Source organism: Cucurbita maxima, unplaced genomic scaffold, assembly GCF_002738345.1.
Source record: "Cucurbita maxima cultivar Rimu unplaced genomic scaffold, Cmax_1.0 Cma_Scf00020, whole genome shotgun sequence".
Taxonomy (NCBI): Eukaryota; Viridiplantae; Streptophyta; class Magnoliopsida; order Cucurbitales; family Cucurbitaceae; genus Cucurbita; species Cucurbita maxima.
In genome coordinates this window covers 952,355-973,742 of record NW_019272036.1, presented here as the reverse complement: position 1 = coordinate 973,742, position 21,388 = coordinate 952,355, and the positions used below count along the sequence as shown (strand labels likewise).

Genomic DNA, 21,388 nt, shown 5'->3' with positions numbered 1-21,388 from the left:
AAAAAAAAAAAAAAAAAAAAAAAACAGTCCACGTGGCAAGTAATGACACGAAGCCATGTTAAGGGACGGAGTCAAAGATAATCTAACTTAAACTATAAAAATTGGATTGGGTTAGATTTTTTTTTTTTTTTGTCCCTATTAAAAATAAAATATTCAGTAAAAAAAAAAAGAAGAAAAATAATTAAATATACATCTACCAATATTTTTTATTAATTAAAAGATTTTATATCACGAACAAAGAGATGTCTTATTTGTTAATAGCCAAGTAAGAAGCTAAATCAGAGCTGAAACCAATACACTGGATAAAGAAACTCTTGCGTGTTTGATTGACAGATGCAATATAGTATGAGAAGGTATAAAACAAGTTCACTACACCAAATTATTATCATTCGTCCGATCATAAGAATAGTCAAATCAAAATCATATCGTTCGATCGATGCATGAATGTGAGCATATGATTTGTTTGTTCTTTACAACCACCATAAGAATAACTAAGTTTACCCATTCAAAATAGACATTTTTTTTCTAAGTTCAACGAGAGTAACGTTAATAATAGATTTATGAATTCGGGGTTGGTGAAAGAGCAATTCCTCGAGAGTTTAACATGATGTTGAGCAAAGAAAATTACCGTTTTCATGTTGTGGGTAAAAAGAAAAAGTAGAAATTTGTCGAAGAAAGCAGTAAAAAATGAGAGGGCTTTGAGCACAAAGACCTTTTGTAGGAGATGAGAAAGAGAGTGCATGGTTCATTTTCCAAGAACTTTGATGGCAACTTAAGGGATAGCATGAGAGGTCGCTGCCCCCTTTATTAATAACCCTCATATTTGTCTCATTTACTCTCCTTGTGGCTCATCCACTTTGTTACTACACAATAAATACGGGTGCCCAGCCAAACAAGTCCCCGTCAAAGGGTTTAGAGGGACTATCATCAAGTGAAATAGTTTTCATGAGATCTCACATCGAATAAGGGTGGATTGTGAGATCCCCACATTGATTAGAGAGGAGAACGGAACATTTTTTTATAAAGGTGCAGAAACCTTTCTCTAACGGACGAGTTTTAAAACCCTTATGAAAAACCCAAGGAAAATAATATCTACTAACGATGGGTTTTGGCTATTACAGTTTTGATAAGTTTTAAGAGCTTAAAATTGATCGATTCTATTCATTGACATGGTTTATATACTTATGTAGTAAAGAAAGCAAGTGATGGGTGCCAAGCTTTCATTCAATGTATGTCTCTTCTTGCTGAGCCACTTCGTCCCGCGTGAGAAGAATCTGATTGAAACTCGTTTTCCATTATAGTCATTTTTGTAACTCCACTCTCAACTCGATCCAAAAACGTCTACTCATAAGCTTGCACCTCGTACAAGCTTCTGTTTTAAAAAGGGTAAATATGTGAAATTAGTCAATTTATCCGATTGAAGCGTTGTTGATTGAAAAAATAATAATTCCCTCTAGGAGGAAAACGACTCTTGATTTTATTAAAAAAAAAAAAAAAAAAAAAAAAATCAGAAGCTTATTTATATTTTTTTTAAAAAAAATGGAAAATATTTACTTTATAAGAAATTATCGTTTATTGAAAATGTTTAATAATATCCATTTTTTATGAAAGATTATTAAATTCAATAATGGAAATAGTAACGGAATTATGCAAAAATGTCATAATTTCAAATAGTTTTTCTTCATTTATACCATTGATAATTATCTTTATAATAAATGATATAATTGTGATCTAATGTTTCCGTAGTGAAATTATTCATTTTAGGTAAATAATTTTACCATTAATTACATATATAATTCTTTTTCAATTTTCAATATTTTATTCCCCAAATTAATTATGAAGATAATTATTATATAATTTTAGTTTTTGAACTAGAGAAACATGGGCGTGTTCGTGGTTATAGAGCGGGTGTTACTCCTTTAGTATATGAATGAACTGATACCACATTTGAATAAAAACAATTTCGAGAATAAAATGGCTAAAAAACTTAAAAGAATCGAAAGTCATCCTCTATACAACAAGGTGCACGTTCATTTCCAGTGGCTCAATTATAAGAACTTCATAATAATTCTATGTTGCTGATTTCCTGAAATTTTTTTTAGCATACTAGAATGACTCGTGTTGATCTGCGAGGATTAATCCTCACTCTTAGAAGCGAGGAGTAAGCAACGTAAACCATGTTGTAGGGGAATATCGAGGCACACAGGGGATGCAGGGGATCATCTTCTACTCTACGTGATCTCGATTGTTGTCTTAACGAGTTTGGACGTCTTCAAGAATCTAAGCAACAAAGAGAAGTCGAAGTACTAAGTACTCAAAGATTAAATTGTGGATTTGAAAATTTGTTTTGAGGATAGAGTTTCCGGCTCGTTTAAACTTTATTAGACATAAAATTTGAATGATTCAAAAGCTTTTGTAATCTAGGGACAAAATAGACCAACTTTAAAATTTATGGACGGTTTAGTTGAAAATATCATTAAGAACGAATTTAAAAGGTTTGATGCCCTTCGAACTTCCTATTCGATTGTATCGAAAGGGTTTTGTAGATTCATTAAAAGAACATTCAAACAATTAGCGCATCATACGAGTTAACTAACCATCCAACCATGATCGTTCGAGCTTTTTCTAGTATTGTAGCACCAACTACTCGAACATTGGCTTAAAATATTTTCTATAACCTTTTTACCCTAAAAAAAAAGCACATAACGTCAAGAGTCGTGATGATATTCAAAGGAAAAGGAAAAGTCTAATGAGAATCTAAGAAACATCTATAAGCTTACTTATTTGTTACGGGCAAACAAACATAAGAAATGAACTCATTGAGATCCAAACTACTTGAATTCTTGAATTCTTTATCAATATTATAATGTCTCAGATCTTAAACGTTTTAGAAATTCGAAAACACGAACTTGTACAAAAACAGAGTCAGAAACAAAATTTTGTAACTTTATGTAATTAAACCAAACACGTACGGGACATCAACAGAAACTTGAATCTCTTGATTGAAATTATAACATCTTAGCCTTAAACAATCACTTTGAGATGAACGGGGTTTCCTAAATCTATAAAACACAAACGCACAAAAAAAATCAGAAATCTTCCATTGCTCACATGTACTAACGATACAAAGATCAAAGCTTCAAAACTCTTAATCGAGATTATAATATCACGACTTAAACCACACAACACGAGTTTCGAGTATCATAATCTAAAAAATAGAAACTCAAAGTAGAGCAAAGAGTGAAGAACTTTTAAGATTTAAGAGGAACAAAAAGACAATTGCCTTATCTTTTAACTTTGCTACTCGGCCACTGGACACACATACCAAAGATGGAGCTCGCAATTGACCCCAAGAAATGCCTGCAACATTAAAGCACAACAAACAAAAACAAAAAACCAAGAATAACCATTGAATGACAAGCAAGAGAAAATGTCTGAAAATGGCTTCAAATGGCTTCAAATTTGTTTTGAAATATCGTTATCGTATTCACTTCTCTGAGTCATTTCCTCTCAGACAAGACAATCTGGTAAGCCAACAACAGTGAAGAAAGTACGAAGAAAAAGAACTCACATGCTTACAAATTTTCTATATGTTTCGTTTCTTCTAATTAATTTCTCTCTCTCATTCAATATGTAATGCCATAATCACTCTGAGTCACTCTTGAAATTCCCAACAATAAGAGATTTGTTTGAGAATTCCGTGAAAAAAAGAAATGGCTGCTTCATAAAAAAACCCATTTTTTTTTAAGAATCATAAATAGATACTCTTGAATTCTTATTTGAATAAGGAAATCAAGCAAAACCCATCAAGAAAAACACGCTCCAAGACATAAAAATTCAATCTTTTTTCGAAACCCTAAAAAAATTGAGGTGCTTCACGATTGGGGAAGCATGAAAAAACAAAAAAGAAAGCAACCCAGAAGCAAATCTAAGAAACCCAGATGAGAATTAAAGAGAATGAACAAAAACTTCGTACCTTTTTTAGGAATTATGCATGGAAAACGGGTGAGAATGAAGAAATTGTTAAGGAAAAAAGGTGATTAGGGTTTTGTGTTTAGGGCTAAGTTCTTCGTGCAGCCAACAACAGGTGAAGCTGCCATATGATCTGATCTTGAATCTCGAACATAATTAGCAGAGATTAAGGTTAGATCATGCTGGCAGCTTGAACTGATATAAGCGCACGACAACAGTGAACCAAACAAAAATTAGGGCAAAAAGAGAGCCAAAGTTTGCAGCTTTTTTTGTTGATGAAGAAGGATAGATGGAAGATGAAGGGATAAGGGAATATATATACACCAAAAAAACAAAGAAAAGAACAATCTTGGATAATTTTGTTTAAAAAAATTCCCTTTTTTTTTCTTTTTCTTTTTCTTTTTAGGGTTTTCATTAAATTTTAGACTTAAATTATGTAAATGAATAAAAACAAAAGCAAAAACAAGACCATAAGAGAGAGACATTAAGTGGTCCAAAAAGGGCAATGCAAATTGAATATTGTCACGCCAGGACTACAACCCCTAAGAAAGCCCTTCCATTATACAAATTGAATATTTAACACCACCCGTTTATGCTTATCGGAATATAGCTTATGCTTAGTGGATAAAACGTAATTTACCATCTAAAAAGTTGATAGTTCGATCTTCTTAACCCTAAATATGACTCGATGGATTGAAACATATATTCTTAACGAAACTCGAGGACCTGAGGACCCGAGGATCGAACTCCGACGTAGCGTGTTTGGAGATTAGTAAAGAGTTTGTATAGTAATAAAAAAGTTTTCTTTTTGGGAACCCAAGAAAATTGAGAGGAAATCTAGCTAAAGTTTTAGGTTTAAGTGGAGATTGTGAAATGCATAAAGAAATATGAGCATCTCTTGTTATTTAAGGAAAGGAAAAGGGGTTTGTTTTCTTTACAGCTTTGCCACTTTGCCTCATACTTGCCATGGGCTTCTGACTAGTGCCAGCTGATGCATTGACTCAACTTATTGGGGACTCTCTGATATAGACAAAGGGAAAATGACTTAGGGATGATCATATTATTGAATCTTCCTCCCTATAATAGCATTTTATTTTTAAATAATTTGGGTTTTTTCTTGGATCTTTCAATTGATAGAAGTGCTTGACAAATGAGTTATCGAAGGAATTGTTCGAGTTTTTAGGTTAAATTTACTTGTATTTGATGGATTGAAACCTAACAGTTTAGGTAGGTAGGAGTGTCAGTTGGCTAACATATTTTTGAAGATGGATAACATGCATTTATTTCTCATACAGAAAAATGAGAGAATTGATCATCAATTATATATTTCTTTAGTTTAAACAATAGGCGAGGTGGGGATTATATTCAAATCTCAACCTCAACAACGAGATTGGATAAGAAAAGTTATTCAACGAGACTGGTACAATACGATCATCTTTTAGTAACTGTTCAATTAGAATTCAAAAATATGCATACTTGTAACTTTGCCTACGTCCACCGCTAGCAGATATTGTCCGCTTTGGCCCGTTACAGATAGTATCAGAGTCAGACATCAGATGGTGTGACAGTGAGGATGCTGGCCCTCAAGGGGGGTGGATTGTGAGATTCCACGTCGGTTGGAGAGCAAAACGAAGCATTTCTTACAAGGGTGTGGAAACCTCTCCCTAGTACACTAGGCGATATGTAACAAGTCAAAACAGATAATACCGACTAGCAGTGGGCTTGCGCTGTTACAATACTCCTAATAACAACATCTAACGATATAAAGTAATCAGTCATATCATAGCGGTCTTTTAAATGAGCTTTGAGGGGTAGATTGTATTCAAACCTCTAACACTTAGCAATAAATTTACAAATCTTCTACCATCAATCCATATACACAAAGATTTTGTTCTCTCTCCAAACTATTAAGACCCCAAGTTTCCCATTTGATTTGTGAGGGTTCCTTGAAACTAGGATGGTTTGAGTGGGGCTTCTTGGAAGCCCTATTTAGAAGAGGAAACCATTAAGGATCTTTCCCCTAAAAAGCATAAAAAAGTAAGAGTTGCTGGGACCAAAACTTCACTGGCATAAGCATGTTGATATCATATATTGAAGGGTATCTGCCATTAATGCTCTTTCAAACAACACTGTAATAAGGGGAAAAAACCAGTCCTTTTGTAGGGTGTTGAGAGAGAAAGAAAGAAAAAAGATAGCATTTTTTTTGGTTGAAATGTTTCCCCTAAGAACCCTAAAAGGGCTCTGTTACTATTTAAAGCTTTTTGGTTCATATGAACTAAGAATAAGTGTTGGAGTCCAAGTGGGGCTTAGAGTGGTCCATTGTTTTTTGCTTCTTCAGCTTTCTAACTTCTTTTTTAACTCTCACATTCCTTCTCTTTCTCTATGAAAACTTCACTTTATGAAGTGTGATTTAGCTATGAAGTTTGAGTTTTTGGTAAAGGAAAATGAGTGGTGGAGATTTTGTTGACCGAGTTAAAAGAGAGTGTGAAATGGAAATGGTGAAGTTGATTGGAGACTGCAATAATATCAATGCTGATCTTTTTCCACATGGCCCGATTTGATTTTTTTCATCTCGAGGTATATACCAAGGTTAAAATGTCAATGTCGATATCGAGATTTCAATCTTACAGATATTGGTAAAAATATATTATTGAAAATGAAGTTTGTCTCACTTTAGTATTTATAGGAAACGTTACTAAAAGATGCCATTAAATATTTCATTGATGAAAAATTAAGAACCACGAATGCATATAGACATTAGTTCAATAAGTTGACACTTATCTCATTGACTAACACATTTTTGTTTCTTCTAAAAAGTAGTGGATTGGAATTCACTCCCTCTTATACACGTTATTCTGAGAGGTTGGAGTAGTGTGGTTTTGGTCACATATTATGAACATAAGGTGGAAGAATTGACCTTACACCCTCAAAGACATTGTAGGAGGTTCAGTTTTAGCTACTTTCATGGCATATTCCTTTGTCATGAAACAAGAAACTCAACACACTATCAATAATCAAAGGGTGCAAAAAAGTTCCATTAGGGGAAACAATCATCAAGAAAATTCCACAGCAAATTGCAATATCTGCAGAGTATAAGCTCCTCTGATATCTTCAAAATGGAGGGAAAGCCCCAAAATCTGATCCAAATCTCCAGAGTGAAACTGGGTAGCCAAGGAGTAGAGATAAAGATTGATCACTTTTAAGAAATGGGAACTTGAAAAAGAACACGAAACTTTTGGTTTGACAGTGAAAATCCTTATGCCTTTGCAAGTTCCAAGGTTGGGTTTTGGGTGTGCAGCGCTTTTCAGGGTGTCCCAGTGGTTCCCCTTTCTCATGGACATGGATACCAAAATATCAAACAAGCTTTCATCAAAGGCATAACTTTTTTTTGTTCTTCTGATCATTATGGACCTGATCATGACAATGAAATCACGATTGAAAAGGTAGTGTTTGAGACCTTACCAATTGACTGAAGATATTTTATTTTGCAGGCCTTGAAGCAGCTCCCTGGAGAGAAGATTCAGTTAGCTACAAAGTTTGAGATTGTGCCATGAGCAGGATTTGAATTGCAGTTAATGGAACACCTGAATATGTAAGGAAGTGCTTTGAAGCAAGTCTCGAGCACATTCAAGTTTCATGTTTAGTAGGCCCGTAATGTTAATTCATTTCAAAGTATAAGAACGAAATATATCAAATCGAAAAATGTTTAGAGACTTATTAGAAACCTTATACTAAATGGACGAAAATAGTATTCAAAACCAAACTTATAATGGTTCAACTTACAAAGTTATATGTTGAATGACTTGGTGGATGAAGCCAGGGTGTTTTGCAGGGATCTGGGACAGTGACTTACAGTCCTCTGAGCCGAACATTCGTTGGTAGGTCCGTAAAAGGAGACTATTGTGCAAGTTCTGCCATGGTCGCTCTATTGTATTGCATAACAAACTGATCCATATACTTGTTTGTGATGTGTTTAATAGACATCTCATTCAAGGTTCAGCAAGAAGAATTTGGAACAGAATGAACTTATCTACAAAGGCTAGCTAATGTAGCTGTGAGGCATGGTTATATCCCAGTTCAGCTGGCTTTAGCTTGGTTGCTCCTTCAGGGTAATGATATTGTTCCCATCCCAGGTGTGTTTTCATGATCTTCTGCTTGATCCTGTCCATTTTGAAGTTATCTTTACGTTAGAGCTTTCGTCATTTGATACTTCCTACTTATTAGTATTACTGCTGTAGACATGAGCAAAACAGTTCAGTTCCCAGCTCTGTCATGGACACAACGCTACATTTAATGAAATTCTCTCTTCAAACTGCCTTCTACAAAGATGACTGTCTCCTTCAAAAACTGCAATAGTTATATTTTCAAAAACCTCTGTAATTCATTCTTCCTCAACCAAATAAGTCATAAAAATGAACAATGAAAAGCTAGTGCCGACTCGGTAACTCTGTAATTTCAGCATTAAAGCTACTATGTCCACCCCCCCCCCCCAAATCCCCAAATCGGAAAAAACAGACATATTTTGAGATTTCATATCAATTGGGGAAGAGATCGAAATATTCTTTATAAGGGGTGAAGCCTCTCCCTCGCAGACGTGTTTTAAAAACCTTGAGGGGAAACCCAAAAGGGAAAGCCCAAAGAGGACATCTGTTAGCAGTAGGCTTGAGCTATTACACACATATATTAGCGCTCAACAATATTTTCAATTTCTTTTTTTTTTTTTTTGAACTGCTGTTCAATTTTAACTCACCTTCTGATGAATATGAAATAATTGAACTTTTTAGGAGCAGTTGAGCAGCAGAAAAGAGCAACTGGCAAGCATAGTCTTTTAGACCAAACCAAGCAAATAGGTCCTCGCTGTCATAAAATCTAACTCCAGCAGTTGCTGAATGACAAAATTCTGCAAACAGAATCAAACTCAGTTTTAATAAAATTCATAACACTTAAGAAGAAGCACTCTTTGACGGTATAAATGAAGTTTGTAAAGCAGGCATATGGGATTTTAATATGATAACAGCTGCAATATTTGGCAATACAAGTGCACAAGACGTCGAAAATGTAGATCATTCATCAAAAGCCTGGCGAGAATGGATAGAAAGAGCATGCAATTAACATCAATGTTGCAAATTCAGAAGATGCTTACCAGAGATTTGCTTTGTGACATTTTCCAGTGATAAACGAGTCTCTGATCTCCAAGAGCCCTGCAACATTCTGGTCAACAAGAGAACTAAAAAAGTTAATAATCTCTAAAGCAAAAACACCATAGCTACCCCTCAATACTGTAGGGAAGAATATAATTGACATGTATAACAAAGAACAGTATTCTGAAGGAAATGATTGAACTATTTATCTGACACACAAACTCAATAGTCTGTAAAACATTATCAAACAGGCTTTCGTGATAAGGTACTACACGCTTCATTATTAATCGACACAAATACAGGGTCCTGTAGAAACAATAAAAATAAATGTAGTTTATAAGAATTTTATATTCGAGATTCCATATCTTTCCTGCAAGAAAGAAATCTCTATCGTTTAATCATAAAATCAAATGGGGTCAATAATTTTCCAAAGTGGTTCAAATTACAATTCTTTTGAGAAGCTCAATTCATAAATAATATGAGGTTCAGACATTTATTAAGCCGTGTTTCAACAGCAGTTGGCAAATTTATATAGTATTTAATCTAAGCCATACCCAACAATGCACAGCCTGAGCTAAACCTCACAGTTATGTATTAATTGTCGTAGTACAGAAGAATACACAAGTCTTTAATGAGCCTGGAGTGGCGCTCCAGCTTTCTCAGTGAAGGTATTGAGGTACTCTTTCCTTGCTGGATGCTGCCCTTGTGGTCGGTTAAACGGGGTCCAAATTGGCTATGAAGATTGTAACCTATGAAATAATTTTATTTTTGTTTTGACTAAGATTTACATGAATAACAATCTTCGAATAGATGGTCAGTTCCATCCAAAGTGTAATGAATTTCTTCATAATCACCAAGTTTCTGTGTGCATATATCAAGTAAATCGTACAACATCTCAAGAAAAACGAAACGTATCCAAAAAAGTTCGAATAAAAAATAGAAATGGAAAACATCGATGGATTAGTGAAGCATCCCGTCCTCTCGGATTTTCTTCAACTCTTCATCGTTTTCATATTATTTAGGGTTTAATTTCCTGTAGAGCACTCCAAATTTGCAGATAAATCTATCAATTCAATCAAAGAGCCAAAAATCTCTAGAGCAGGTTTGGTAAAGAGGACGGAAGAGCACCTGCTAACTGGTCCATGGAGACGAACTCTTTAGGGTTGCGATGAAGAGGAAGCCTCTGGTCTTCATTGCTATCGTTCATGTACCAAGCCTGCGCAAAGACTAGTTTCCTCCATCAATCTTCCGAGTTTATGTCGATGTCCAATAAAAAGAAGTTCCGTTCGTGGACTCACCTCAACGGCCATTCTTGAACGAGCTCTCTGAACTTGTTCACAGAGTTGAATCGTCAAGAACGTGCTCCGACGAACCACCGGACTCCAAATTTAAAGGCAATGGCCGGCGGAAGGAGCAGAAACTCCCGGTCGAACTTGAAGATTCGAGTCAAAGATTTTTCTTTCTTTTTTGGGTCTTAATTTGCTGAATCAGCGTCTATGGTACTGCCACGTGTAAGAATGGTTTTCTTTTCAACTTAGTATTCTAGCTGACGTGGATTACCATTTTTTAAATAAAATTATAAATTTATTCTTTAATTCTTTTTAACTAAAATTTTATTATCAAGATTTTTTTTTTTTTTTTTTTAAATTCCAACAGTTGACTTTTTCATCCATAACATAGACTTCATACAGTCTAGCGTTCATAGTTTGTGTTTGCAGCTTGTCCCAGATTAAAATTGTAAATTCTCAAGTTCTAAGCAGGTCTCAAGAGAGCACTAGAGCATTATGAATGATTAAAAGGAATCACTGAAGTGGGATGTCGAGTATTACGGTCTCAGTGGTGGTGAGAATGAGTATTGCACAACCGCTTACAAACATTAGGATCAGGAGAAAATACGATTGTGACGGCCTAATATACACAGAAAAAGAGGTTCTTGGCACAGAAAGGATAGCATTCATTTTTATACATATCCAACATTGCATCATCATCTCAACCCAATAAACCTTGACAGCACAAACATGAACAAATTCTCTAATCATCCTAACAACGGTGTCGAGCACCGTGTCCGAGTTACAAAATTGATCAGCTGAGTGAGATACTCGTACTGTTCGGATATAGACACCTCTCCCACGCAAGATCTCCAAAACATGACTGGTTAGTAAAGGCCTACATAACGCTCCTTAAGCAGCCAAATCGTGCAACAGACAACCATTTCGACTTAGCTCCTCTTCTCTCTCAAGTTCTTGCTAATCACAAGGATGATCTCTGAAGTAGAGCATGTCATCAACTCAGCACTCCTGGATATCTGCAGAAAAGTAGCAACCAAGCTAAGACAATCTTTTAATTTTCTTTTATGTTCTTACGGTATTTATAACCAGATCCTGACACCTAAAACTGATATCGAGTTCCTTGGTCACATTAAGAAACTTTTTTCGAGCTAGAAACTAAAAACACCCGAAGCATAATTTTAATAACTTGTGCCAACCTAAGCATAGCTAAGCATATACCCTTATCGAACAGGTCAGAAGTTTAACGAAGCAACGCAAATGCATATAAATGCCAGTAAAAAGTGAAGTGCTAATAGAAAGGCTCTACAGCTCTACCTTTGACATTAAGGTCGACAGGGAAGCATGCAAGTTTTGGCTGATTGTCAGCTGTTCCAACGAAGGCTTTTGCTACTCCAGTTGGGGATAAAGAGCTTGTCACAATCTGACCTAAATTCTTATTGGATATATGCGTCCTCATTTGATGGTTCATATACCCCTCCAGGCTAGAAGAAGCCAATCCTGTATTTTTCTTGTTCTTTAACCTTCCCCTTACAGAAATTTAACCACAAAGATGGGAGGGAAATGAACGAAATGAGATCCGAGACCACAAAGCTTATCTACCATGCAAGACGTCATCGTTATCGACTTATAACTGAAAAACAAACTTAGTCAAAGGTACCTGTCTTTTCGCTTTTCAAGATATCTCTGTAATGAAACTTTCCGACTCGCCTGACCCTCAATATCTAATATGAAAATCCACAATATTTTATGAAAAGCTATTCATTAGATCAATTGTTTCTATGGGAATCTATGAGTATGGAGACTGGTCAAACTAAATGGGAGCTCACGAGGTGAAGATAACAATTTAGTAGCAGCAAAACACAGGAACTTTTACAGAAGGGAGCTCATAAGCTATAACCATTACAAATTATCACAACAAATTTTGTCCAAGCGCATAAAAGCAGATTTGAAATTATTGGCACGAAGAACAGAGTCGTGCTCGTTTCTAGCTAACAAGAGAAATGTAGAGTTCTTATTTTCACAATGCAATTAACAAAATTACAAGCAAACGGAACGCTTACCAGAATCTCGAGTACTGGTTCCTTTTATATGCTGCTGCTGCTGAGGGTACTCAACCATCTTCTCTGTCAAGTCAAAGCAGAATTTTTCATTTAACTAGCTACCACCAATACTAAACTTTATTTTTCAGGATATATGAGGACAAAATCAAATAAAAACGAATACGCAGTCTACAGAAGAAAAAGTGAAAACAGCCACAATCAAGAACTATCTATCACCCACAAAACGTAGATTTCAGACCCACAGTTGCTAAATTACCCCCGCCAGAAGTATGGTCCAATAAAAAGGAGCCAAGTCAAAGTGGAATTGAGGCTATAGACAAGTTTTTAGTGTAACTGCCCAAGCCCACCGCTAGCAGATATTGTCCTCTTTGGGCTTCCCCTCAAGGTTTTTAAAACGCATCTGCTAGGGAGAAGTTTTCACACCCTTATAAAGGATGCTTCATTTTCCACTCCAACCAATGTGGGATCTCCGAGCATGAAAAGTTATTTGCAACACAATTGCTATAATCCACTCACTCACCTGTATGCACATTCCGATAGATAGTACCACTAGGAGGAAAAAAGTCATCTCTCTCATTGGCATTCTGCAAAACACATGGTGGAGACTGACATGAAGCAGTTCCACCCATGGTGTGATTCTGAGGGAAATGAACTGGACTAGCTGCTAGATGCATGATTGCCCATGCCTGCAAAAATTCCATAAATGACTACAACATGTTGAAAGGGAGGGGAAAAAAGATTACGTCCATAATAAATATTCTTCAAGAATCCAAAAAAGAGATAACATCTAAACCTTATCTGCTGGAACTCCATCATACACATTCACCTTGCCACAATAGAAAATTGTCATTTGGCCATCCATTCCATTTGTATCACATTGATCTCTGTCAAACATTAAAATATTCGTCATCTCCTTTCAGTTAGTACAAATTTTATTGAAGAAAGAACAAGAGGGAATCATATCAAGATTATAAATCCTCTACAAAATGCCTGTATAACCTTCAACAAAGCAGAATTCCAGAATGTTTTTCGTAGATGGCAAAATCACTAAGATTTCGAGTGAATAATCTAGCATCGGGCAGTTTTCGAATTGTAAACAAAAAACACGCAGAAAATTATTGTCATATTCCATCAGACCAAGCCACATAGCAAGAATAACAAATAGGCCAGCAAGTTTGAGCTCAAGAACTTTCATAGCATGAAAATATATCAAGTGAATTTAAATTAAGATTAAGCTAGCAGGATTAGTTCCAGTTAGTATTTTTTTCGTAAAAACCAAACCTAAGAAAATAAATCCAGTCTTTCACTAAGATTTTGAATAGATATCCCGAATTCAAATTGATTATGTTTCATTGCTTCATTTTCTTTTGAATCTGCACATATTTTAATTCCCAAGTTCTCTGCCATGCCTAGTATTTATGACTAAACAAGGATCTGTAGTTCATTCATAGATTTTGAAAGCAAACAAGGATCTGTAGTTCATTCATAGATTTTGAAAGCAAGCATTCTTAGCAGATCACAGGGAAGAAGTAGACCTGGGACTAGTGACCTTGTTGTCTGGTACAGCCGGTGGATCCTCAGGAGTAGATTTTGCAGTCTCCATATTGCTATACGCAGATTCATCAACTGATATCGTAACCTGAGCATCATCACTCGGTTCCCTGGGTGAACCGCCTTGATTTGAATTCACCTACACAAACATCATTCAATAACATCACTAATTACTTTGAAAAACACACACAAATATGCCCAGAAAGGAAAAATGTTGATCAAAGAAAACCCTCCATTCAGTAAGTAAAAAGAACATTTGGGGGAGGTTTTCTTTTTCTTTTTTGTTCTTTTCTGTCAGCAGCCAAACAGAAGATTAAAACCAAAACTCACCCGAGGCGAAACGGCGACCTTCCTGAGAGCACTGGCGCCGGAATCATCACAAGGTTCAAGCAATGCTTTCAGACAAATAACCTGCTGGATCGCCTGAGATTTGTTCCACGAGGGCCGCCGCATTCCTGACCCGACACGTGTAGTCACACAAACAAAAAAAAATTAAAAATAAAACCAAAAAAATCGTAATCATTCCTTCGAACCCGCTAAAGAGCAAAAAAATGAAATAAATAAAAGATGAGGAAAGAGAGTGGAAGCTTCCGTGATTTGGGGGCGCCGGAAAAAATGGAGGGAAGAAACGAAGAAAACTGGAAATTGAAGAAACGAAGAAGAGAAAAGAAAAAAACCTTTTTCTTTTAGGTATTTGCGACAGTCCTCTCGAGTGAGCTGCGAAATGTCATCCTCCGTCAGCTGGTTGAGGGGTTTGTCAAGTATAGACCGGAACGTCGCCGCGCCGGCACTCATCGTCGCAGATTCAAAAAAAAAAACAACGAAACGGCCGGCGCTCTGCTCTAGAACCTGCAATCAAGGGCAGAAGCAGACGGAATACAAGGCGGAGACGGTCATCGGAAATCGGCCGGCGGAATTCTGGAGGCGGAGAAGGGAAATTGAAGAAGGGGGTGGTTGTGAACTTTGATTAAAGAGCGTCTCCCCAATATTGGAAGGAAGAAATGGTTTTTGTTTTTGTTTTTTGTTTTTCCTTTTCTTTTCTTTTCTTTTCTTTTTTCAATTTCATTAATATTATTTTAAAGTTTGTAATTTTAGTTAACTGCGCTTCTCCCTAGACTGCCACGTAAGTGGGTTTCGTGTATAATTGACCTCAATTAATATATCGTTAATTGTCATTATTAAAGCTCCCCTAATCTTATTAATTTCACTAATTCAGTTTCCCAACTTCCCATTATCTTTGATTAACATGCATTCCTAAATCAACCCAACTCAAAATCTCTAGTGATAGCTAAGATACGATCATCTTCTTTTTTTGGCGGCTTGATCATATGAACGAGATATGTTTTCCTTGGGAATCCTTAAAATTACCGCTACTTCTCTTTCGCTTTGTCTCTAACCATAAAATGAAATGTAAAGAACCTGTCCTTTCCTCTTTGAAATGAGAGACAGCTTCTGGGTTGTCGTTGCTTGGAGTCAATAATTTTATACTCTTGAGTTTTTGGATCAGTTATCGATTTATAGGTTTGGTCGTAAACCCAATTATAGGAACATGCACGGAAGTGGATAATTTTCGCATAAATAATGGAATAATTTTTGGATTTTAAAAATGGATTAGATAAATAAACATAAAGAAGTAAATTTATAATTTATTGAAATGAAATAGAGCATTAATAACGGGAAATTAAAGACTAAAAAAGTGAGAATTATTTAAAGGTTATTAAAATGGGCAGAGAGGTACACCTTTTTCTGACACCTGCTGACTATGCGTTAAATGAAAATTGAAATAAATAAATAAAAAGAGAGACTATTTGGATAATTGCAATTAATTATTTTTTCTGTTTATAGAACACAAAATTCAAAGTTTCACAATTTACTTTATTTCCATAGTTGCAATTAATTATTTTACAGATTTTTTTTGTTATGGAACTCAAAATTTTAAATTATCCAAATATAATACTTAATTAATTGACATATATTTAACTTATTGGGTTTGTTTTTTCAGTTTAAATTTTTCTATCAGTTTGTTTTTAAAAATTATAAAACCACAGATAAATAAATTTAAAAATATGAAAATAAAATAGGTTAGAGTTTTTCAGAGTGGAGCCGTGTAGCAATAAATCTTCCAATGAACAAAAATTGTGCATGGGACTTTCATCTCGCACGACTCATAAGCTTACTCGAATATAGGAGGCATCCTTCTCCTCTAACAAATTCTTGTACCGGTTATCGTGCCTTCGGTAAACACTGAAATAAAAACTTACCGATTAAAATAGTATTTATAAGTTAAATTTTTAAAGAAGCTAAATATGACCAATATTTGCTAGTGGGGTCGAACAATATTTTATCTCTTATAATATTATATCACATAATGATTAGTATTTTTTATCAAATAAATTTAGATTTCAAACACGACCGAAGTGTTTGAAAAAATTAGTCATAGGTCGAGTAAATATATTTAATGGTCGAACTAATTTTTACAACTTTTAATTTTAGAATTAACATTATCCATTTTCTATATATATCTCAAAAACACCATCCGTAGCCATTACAACTAATATATTTATAATTATTATCTCATCTATTTAATATAAAAATTTATTGATATTTTAATTAATTTATATTTATTTTATTATTTGCAGGAGAAATGAGAGAAACTACTCATTAATTGCTCTAATTTGTCGTTAGTTAATTAATTATATTAATCCAATAATTTATTTATATATATTATAAAATAGCAAACTTTTATAATAATTTCGTATATATTATTTTATTATATGTGAGAAGGAGTTAGGAACCAAACCTGAAATATTTTATTATCTAATTAAAATTTAAATAATATTGAGATTTATATGTTTGTATTTCGTTTAAAACAGATAACTGCAAATTTTGATTAATTTTAAATTATTGTAATATAAATTTAATGCTAGTTGATAAAAGGTAAAAATAAAAGAAAAGAAATTAGATAGAAAATTCATAGTTGAAACTTTTATTTTTAAAAGATATTGAATTTTAATACTTAATATTTGTATACAATTTTAATTTTATTTGGTTATACTAAAAAAACACTAAAAATAATTTTTTTAACAATTTTTTTTTAGTTTTATTAGTTCATAAATATCTTAGTTACATTCTATCCATATATTTAAATTATAAAGATTTAATATTTATAATATATTTATTTTAAGTATTCTATTGAAACCCCAAAGTAGTCCCCAACCATTATCTCAAAACAAAACAAAAGTAATATTATTTTTAAAATAATAATAATAATAAATATTTTTATTAATATGTTATATTTATAATTTTGGAATGAATATTCAAATTATCAATATTTTCTTGGATGTTTCGATCCGAATAAAACTTTTACCTCAATATATTATTATTAAAATGTTGCTCTAAAAAAATTAGGTAAAAAATAGTGTCAAAAGCTTGTAAATAGTAAATACTACATCTTTACCTCTCACTGAACCAAACTTTGGAAGTTTGCAAATTTGGGCAATTCCTATTGGTTGGCTTATAGGCCACACTCACCAGACCTTCTAAGGCTAAATGGTAAAATTGGTCCATAAAATTCTTACCATACTTTATCTTCATATTTTGTTATTACAATCAAATCAACAATAATACTAAATGGCCACGACTCATATATAAGATTCATATCGGAATTTGAAATCTAGATCCGATGCTTAACGATCTCGACATTTCTTTACCTCCCCTGCGACATGAACATGTCATTCCAACATGTTTTGTTATCACTTATATAAAATTTGCGGGAGGTCACCAAAACATAGAATTGCTCCAAGCAAACCACGCTTAACCATATAGTCTTATTAACCATCTTATTCTCAAGATTACTCTCATTTGAATATGTGGTCTGGATTTATTCATGTACCTCTCATTTACTCGATTGTCACATATATAATAATAACTTTTTTTAAAAAAATACAGTTATAAAATATATAGTCGTCTCCAATGATCGGGGATTCAAATCCTATATGTTTTTCATTAACCATTTGATCTTACAAATTAAAAAAAAAAAAAAAAAAAAGATTTATTTGACTAATAAGTTTCTTAATATAAAATTGTCAGTTACATGGTTGTAACGTTTCAAATAATAATGTGTGAGAGATTCGATGAATGATTCAATAATGGTGTGGAGGATGAGGAGAGTGGGGTCATTTGGATTCAGATGTTTGTCTCACCCCCCTTCTCTCCTTCCCTATTCCTCCACAGTCTTCTGCATATTTTCCCCCATCTATCCCTAAAACGCCCTCCTACTTTTCCAAATATTACCATTATGGCACTCCCCTGAATTCCTTTTTCATACCATACCCCTCGCATTTGCTTTATTTATACTTTCACCCCCCCGATTCCTTCAAATTATTTCTTGGGATTGATGGGTCCGCTGGATTGCCTTCCATACCAGTAAATAGGAATTTTATGGAGATCCAAACCTCTCTATTTTAATTTTAAAAGAATTAATTAATTAATTAAACAAGAATAAAAAATCCCACTGACTTAGACTTTCCATAGAAAATTTAAATTCCAAACAAACCCCTACTCTTTAAAAATCTTTATGTTTTTTCCTCCTTTGACCACAAAACACAAAGAAAAGAGAGAAATTTGTACATGGATTGAGATATGACAGCTCTCTGTTTTTTCTCGTTTTTCGTTTCGATTTTATGACCTTACTCCACTTCACTTCCTCCCCCATTTCTGGCCGGCGATGGCCGTAGTCCTCCTCCATCACCACCATAACCACCACCGTCGCCGCCGTCTTCCTACCCTTTTTCTCTTTGCCGTCGTTCTCCTCCTCGCCTCCGCCATTGCCGCCCGCCCCACCCCCATCAGTAAGTTTTAAGAAAAAGAGAATTCATTTCCAATTCTTTCTTCTCAACCCCATCTCTCAATTCCTCTAATTAACCCATGTTTTGGGTTTGTTTGTGGTTTTCTTTTGGAACAACAGAGGAAACACAGTTGCCGACCGGAGGAGAGGAGCGAGTTGTGACACGGCGGAGACTCAGCGGGCCAGGGTCATCACCTCCTACTTGTAGATCGAAGTGCGGCAGTTGCACGCCCTGCACGGCGGTGCACGTGCCAATTCATCCTGGACTGAGTTTGCCATTAGAATATTACCCAGAAGCTTGGCGGTGCAAATGCGGCAACTCGCTTTATATGCCATGAAATCTTAGGGAAGCTCTGTGACAAAACACTCTACTCTTTATTCCTTTCTGTTTCTTCTTCTTCTTCTTCTTCCTCTTTGTCAAATATATTCCGCTTGATTTTTATGCCAATCTTAGTCACTTCAATGGAGGATTTTATGATTTCTTTTTTGGGTTTCACAATGGCTATATGGTACGGTCTTATCAAAACTCCAAATCGTCCATTGATTTTTGTTTCGCTGCGTTGGGAAAGTAATTTAATGAACTTTGGAAATACAATAGTTTTTCTTTTTCTTATTACACTTTTCCCTTTCACATTAGACTAAAGAACCAATTTTTACTCATCATTCAAAATTTTTCACCTTTCTCTCTATATTTTCTTACATAATATGTACATAATGGCCTGTGTTAGTTATTAATGGGGTGGAAAGTTGTTTTTTGCTTGACATTTCGAAAAGGAGATTGAGGAACAACATTCCATGTGAAGGGGAGGAATAAATATAGGTTATCACATTACTATTATTAGGGTAGTAAGAGTTAAGTGGCCAAAAAGGTTGGGAAGAAGGAAAGCAAAATATAAGACCCTAGTCCATTAGAGAGAGGAACTGAGTGTCAGCGAGTACATTGGACCTCGAAGGGAGTAGATTCTGAGATCTCACATTGGTTGGAGATGGAGAACGAAACATTCTTTATAAGCGTGTGGAAACCTCTTCCTAGCAGACGCATTTTAAAAACTTTGAGGGAAGCTCGAAAAGAAAAGTTAAAAGAAAACAATATCTATTAGTGGTAGGCTTAGATTGTTACACAAAACGAGTCAAGTATTTAAGGTAGAAAGTAGATGAAGAGAAACTAGGATGGAAGAACCTAAATCCCTACCTCTTGGTCAATGAATTTTAACTAATTGAAGTATGTTTAGATGGACAAATACTTCGAATTTTGTTAGTTTAAAGGGTATGTTTCACGATTTTTTTTACCTAAATAACGTGTTTGGTTTGGTGTAATATTCCTGTCACTTTTTCTTTCTCAAAAGTGAATGAAATTCAATCTCTTTCATCCCCTTTCCCTCTCTCCTGAGTCGATAGACAATGTTCAGAAGACCCTCTATTATTATCTCCATTGAAAACTTGACCTTTTCTTCCCCTTTTACTCTACTTTTTCTATAAAAATTCTTCTAGGATTAGGGTTCAAGGATATCTCCAAGTAAGAATATTTCACAGTCCAAAACACCTCTGATAAAGATGGAGGATTTTGTTTGAGACTTTATGATAGTTTCCTATTGTAATCCTCAGAGTATGGAACATTGAAATCACTATTCACAAACTCATAATTTCAGATACAACAATATATGCTCTTAAAGCTTCTTTGAAACAGAAAAAAGTGAACAAATAGAGGGAAAAGATTTATCTAAATGAACACATCTTAACCTAAAAAAAAATTCACAAACACGAGAAGAAATCAACATCGACACTGACTTAGTTCAAACTCGTAAATCTAGAAAGAACATAACTTTGACCTAATTCCAGAATTGGAATTTAAAAAGATACAAATGAGGGTAAATTAAATTTAACCAAAGAAAGAAAAACGTGTGAGCAGTGGACTAGAAATTATAACGTATGGTACGATGCCAAAAGAGGAGACTCTAAACAAACAAAAGTGTTCATAAATTTGTGACCTAATTCCAGAATTGCCCTTGTAGAAATGTTTATATTACTTGGTTTAGAAATTTATTTTATATATATATATATATTATCAACAACCCAGTTTTCCCCCCCTCGTGCATGTGCCAGTATTGGGCCAAAAATTTTCAGCTCCCACGTGGGGCCATTCCCACTGCTGTCACCCTATTTTATATACATGTATTTTACGTACAATTTCTTTAGAAAAAGGCAAAAAAATTACAAAATAAAAATAAATAATTATATAAAAATTGGGGTCCGGAGAGTTTTGAATGGTCCATTCTCTCCTATTCAAATTATATTTCATTGAGACAACCCCAAAATTTTATTAGATCGGTCTAATTTAAAATTGAATTCGAGTTTATAATTTACTTTATTTTGTAGAGAAGAAGATCGTGAATGTGTAATGTAGGTGGGGAGAGACAGGTTGAAAAAGAAGATGTGAAAGGTGGGGGCCATTACCCCATTCCTCTCGCCATCTTCATTTGGTTTTAGTTCTCAGATGGGTCAAAAAAAAAAAAAAAAAAAAAAAAAAAA

General features: G+C 34.5%; 2 protein-coding genes and 2 long non-coding RNA genes across 8 annotated transcripts; 1 reads left to right on the top strand and 3 right to left on the bottom strand.

Annotated features, from left to right (window-relative positions):
* Positions 1-2,929: 2,929 nt before the first annotated feature.
* On the bottom strand, positions 2,930-4,339 carry LOC111494818. Its single transcript, XR_002720239.1, has 2 exons — positions 3,977-4,339; positions 2,930-3,360 (listed from the first exon to the last, which is right to left on the bottom strand). It is a non-coding gene; the product is annotated as an uncharacterized LOC111494818 (long non-coding RNA).
* A 1,254-nt stretch (positions 4,340-5,593) lies between these two features.
* LOC111494817 lies at positions 5,594-10,567 on the bottom strand. Of its 3 annotated transcripts, none has more exons than XR_002720238.1 (7): positions 10,412-10,567; positions 10,242-10,329; positions 9,116-9,183; positions 8,723-8,872; positions 7,756-8,133; positions 7,435-7,479; positions 5,594-5,957 (listed from the first exon to the last, which is right to left on the bottom strand). It is a non-coding gene; the product is annotated as an uncharacterized LOC111494817 (long non-coding RNA). The 3 variants fall into 3 exon arrangements; XR_002720237.1 differs by lacking the exon at positions 5,594-5,957 and adding an exon at positions 6,872-7,133; XR_002720236.1 differs by lacking the exon at positions 5,594-5,957 and having other exon boundaries at positions 6,872-7,479.
* A 430-nt stretch (positions 10,568-10,997) lies between these two features.
* On the bottom strand, positions 10,998-15,035 carry LOC111494765 (protein TIFY 4B-like). 3 transcript variants are annotated; one of them, XM_023144754.1, is made up of 9 exons: positions 14,691-15,035; positions 14,344-14,468; positions 13,998-14,152; positions 13,256-13,346; positions 12,981-13,148; positions 12,463-12,526; positions 12,060-12,123; positions 11,717-11,922; positions 10,998-11,418 (listed from the first exon to the last, which is right to left on the bottom strand). In XM_023144754.1, the coding sequence occupies exons 1-9, from the start codon at positions 14,806-14,808 to the stop codon at positions 11,402-11,404; spliced, it is 1,008 nt and encodes a 335-aa protein (XP_023000522.1). In that variant the 5' UTR covers positions 14,809-15,035; the 3' UTR covers positions 10,998-11,401. The 3 variants fall into 3 exon arrangements, with proteins under 3 accessions (XP_023000522.1, XP_023000521.1, XP_023000523.1); XM_023144753.1 differs by having other exon boundaries at positions 11,717-11,928; positions 12,463-12,525; positions 12,983-13,148; positions 14,691-15,033; XM_023144755.1 differs by lacking the exon at positions 12,060-12,123 and having other exon boundaries at positions 11,717-11,899; positions 12,463-12,525; positions 12,983-13,148; positions 14,691-15,033.
* Positions 15,036-18,175: 3,140 nt separating this feature from the next.
* Positions 18,176-19,346, top strand: LOC111494809 (EPIDERMAL PATTERNING FACTOR-like protein 5). The gene is made up of 2 exons (XM_023144798.1): positions 18,176-18,863; positions 18,980-19,346. Exons 1-2 carry the CDS (start codon positions 18,740-18,742, stop codon positions 19,195-19,197), a joined length of 342 nt encoding a protein of 113 aa, XP_023000566.1. The 5' UTR covers positions 18,176-18,739; the 3' UTR covers positions 19,198-19,346.
* The last annotated feature ends 2,042 nt before the right edge of the window (positions 19,347-21,388 follow it).

Bases quoted from the DNA above. Each gene is read 5' to 3' on its own strand.
- LOC111494765 (XM_023144753.1), bottom strand. From the start codon at position 14,808: ATGAGTGCCGGCGCGGCGACGTTCCGGTCTATACTTGACAAACCCCTC. The intron at 12,526-12,982 runs GTGAGTGAGTGG...TTGACTTGACAG, and splicing joins CTATCGGAATGTGCATACAG to AGAAGATGGTTGAGTACCCT. The intron at 11,929-12,059 runs GTACCTTTGACT...AATTTCTGTAAG, and splicing joins CTTGAAAAGCGAAAAGACAG to GGGAAGGTTAAAGAACAAGA.
- LOC111494809 (XM_023144798.1), top strand. From the start codon at position 18,740: ATGGCCGTAGTCCTCCTCCATCACCACCATAACCACCACCGTCGCCGC. The intron at 18,864-18,979 runs GTAAGTTTTAAG...TTGGAACAACAG, and splicing joins CGCCCGCCCCACCCCCATCA to AGGAAACACAGTTGCCGACC.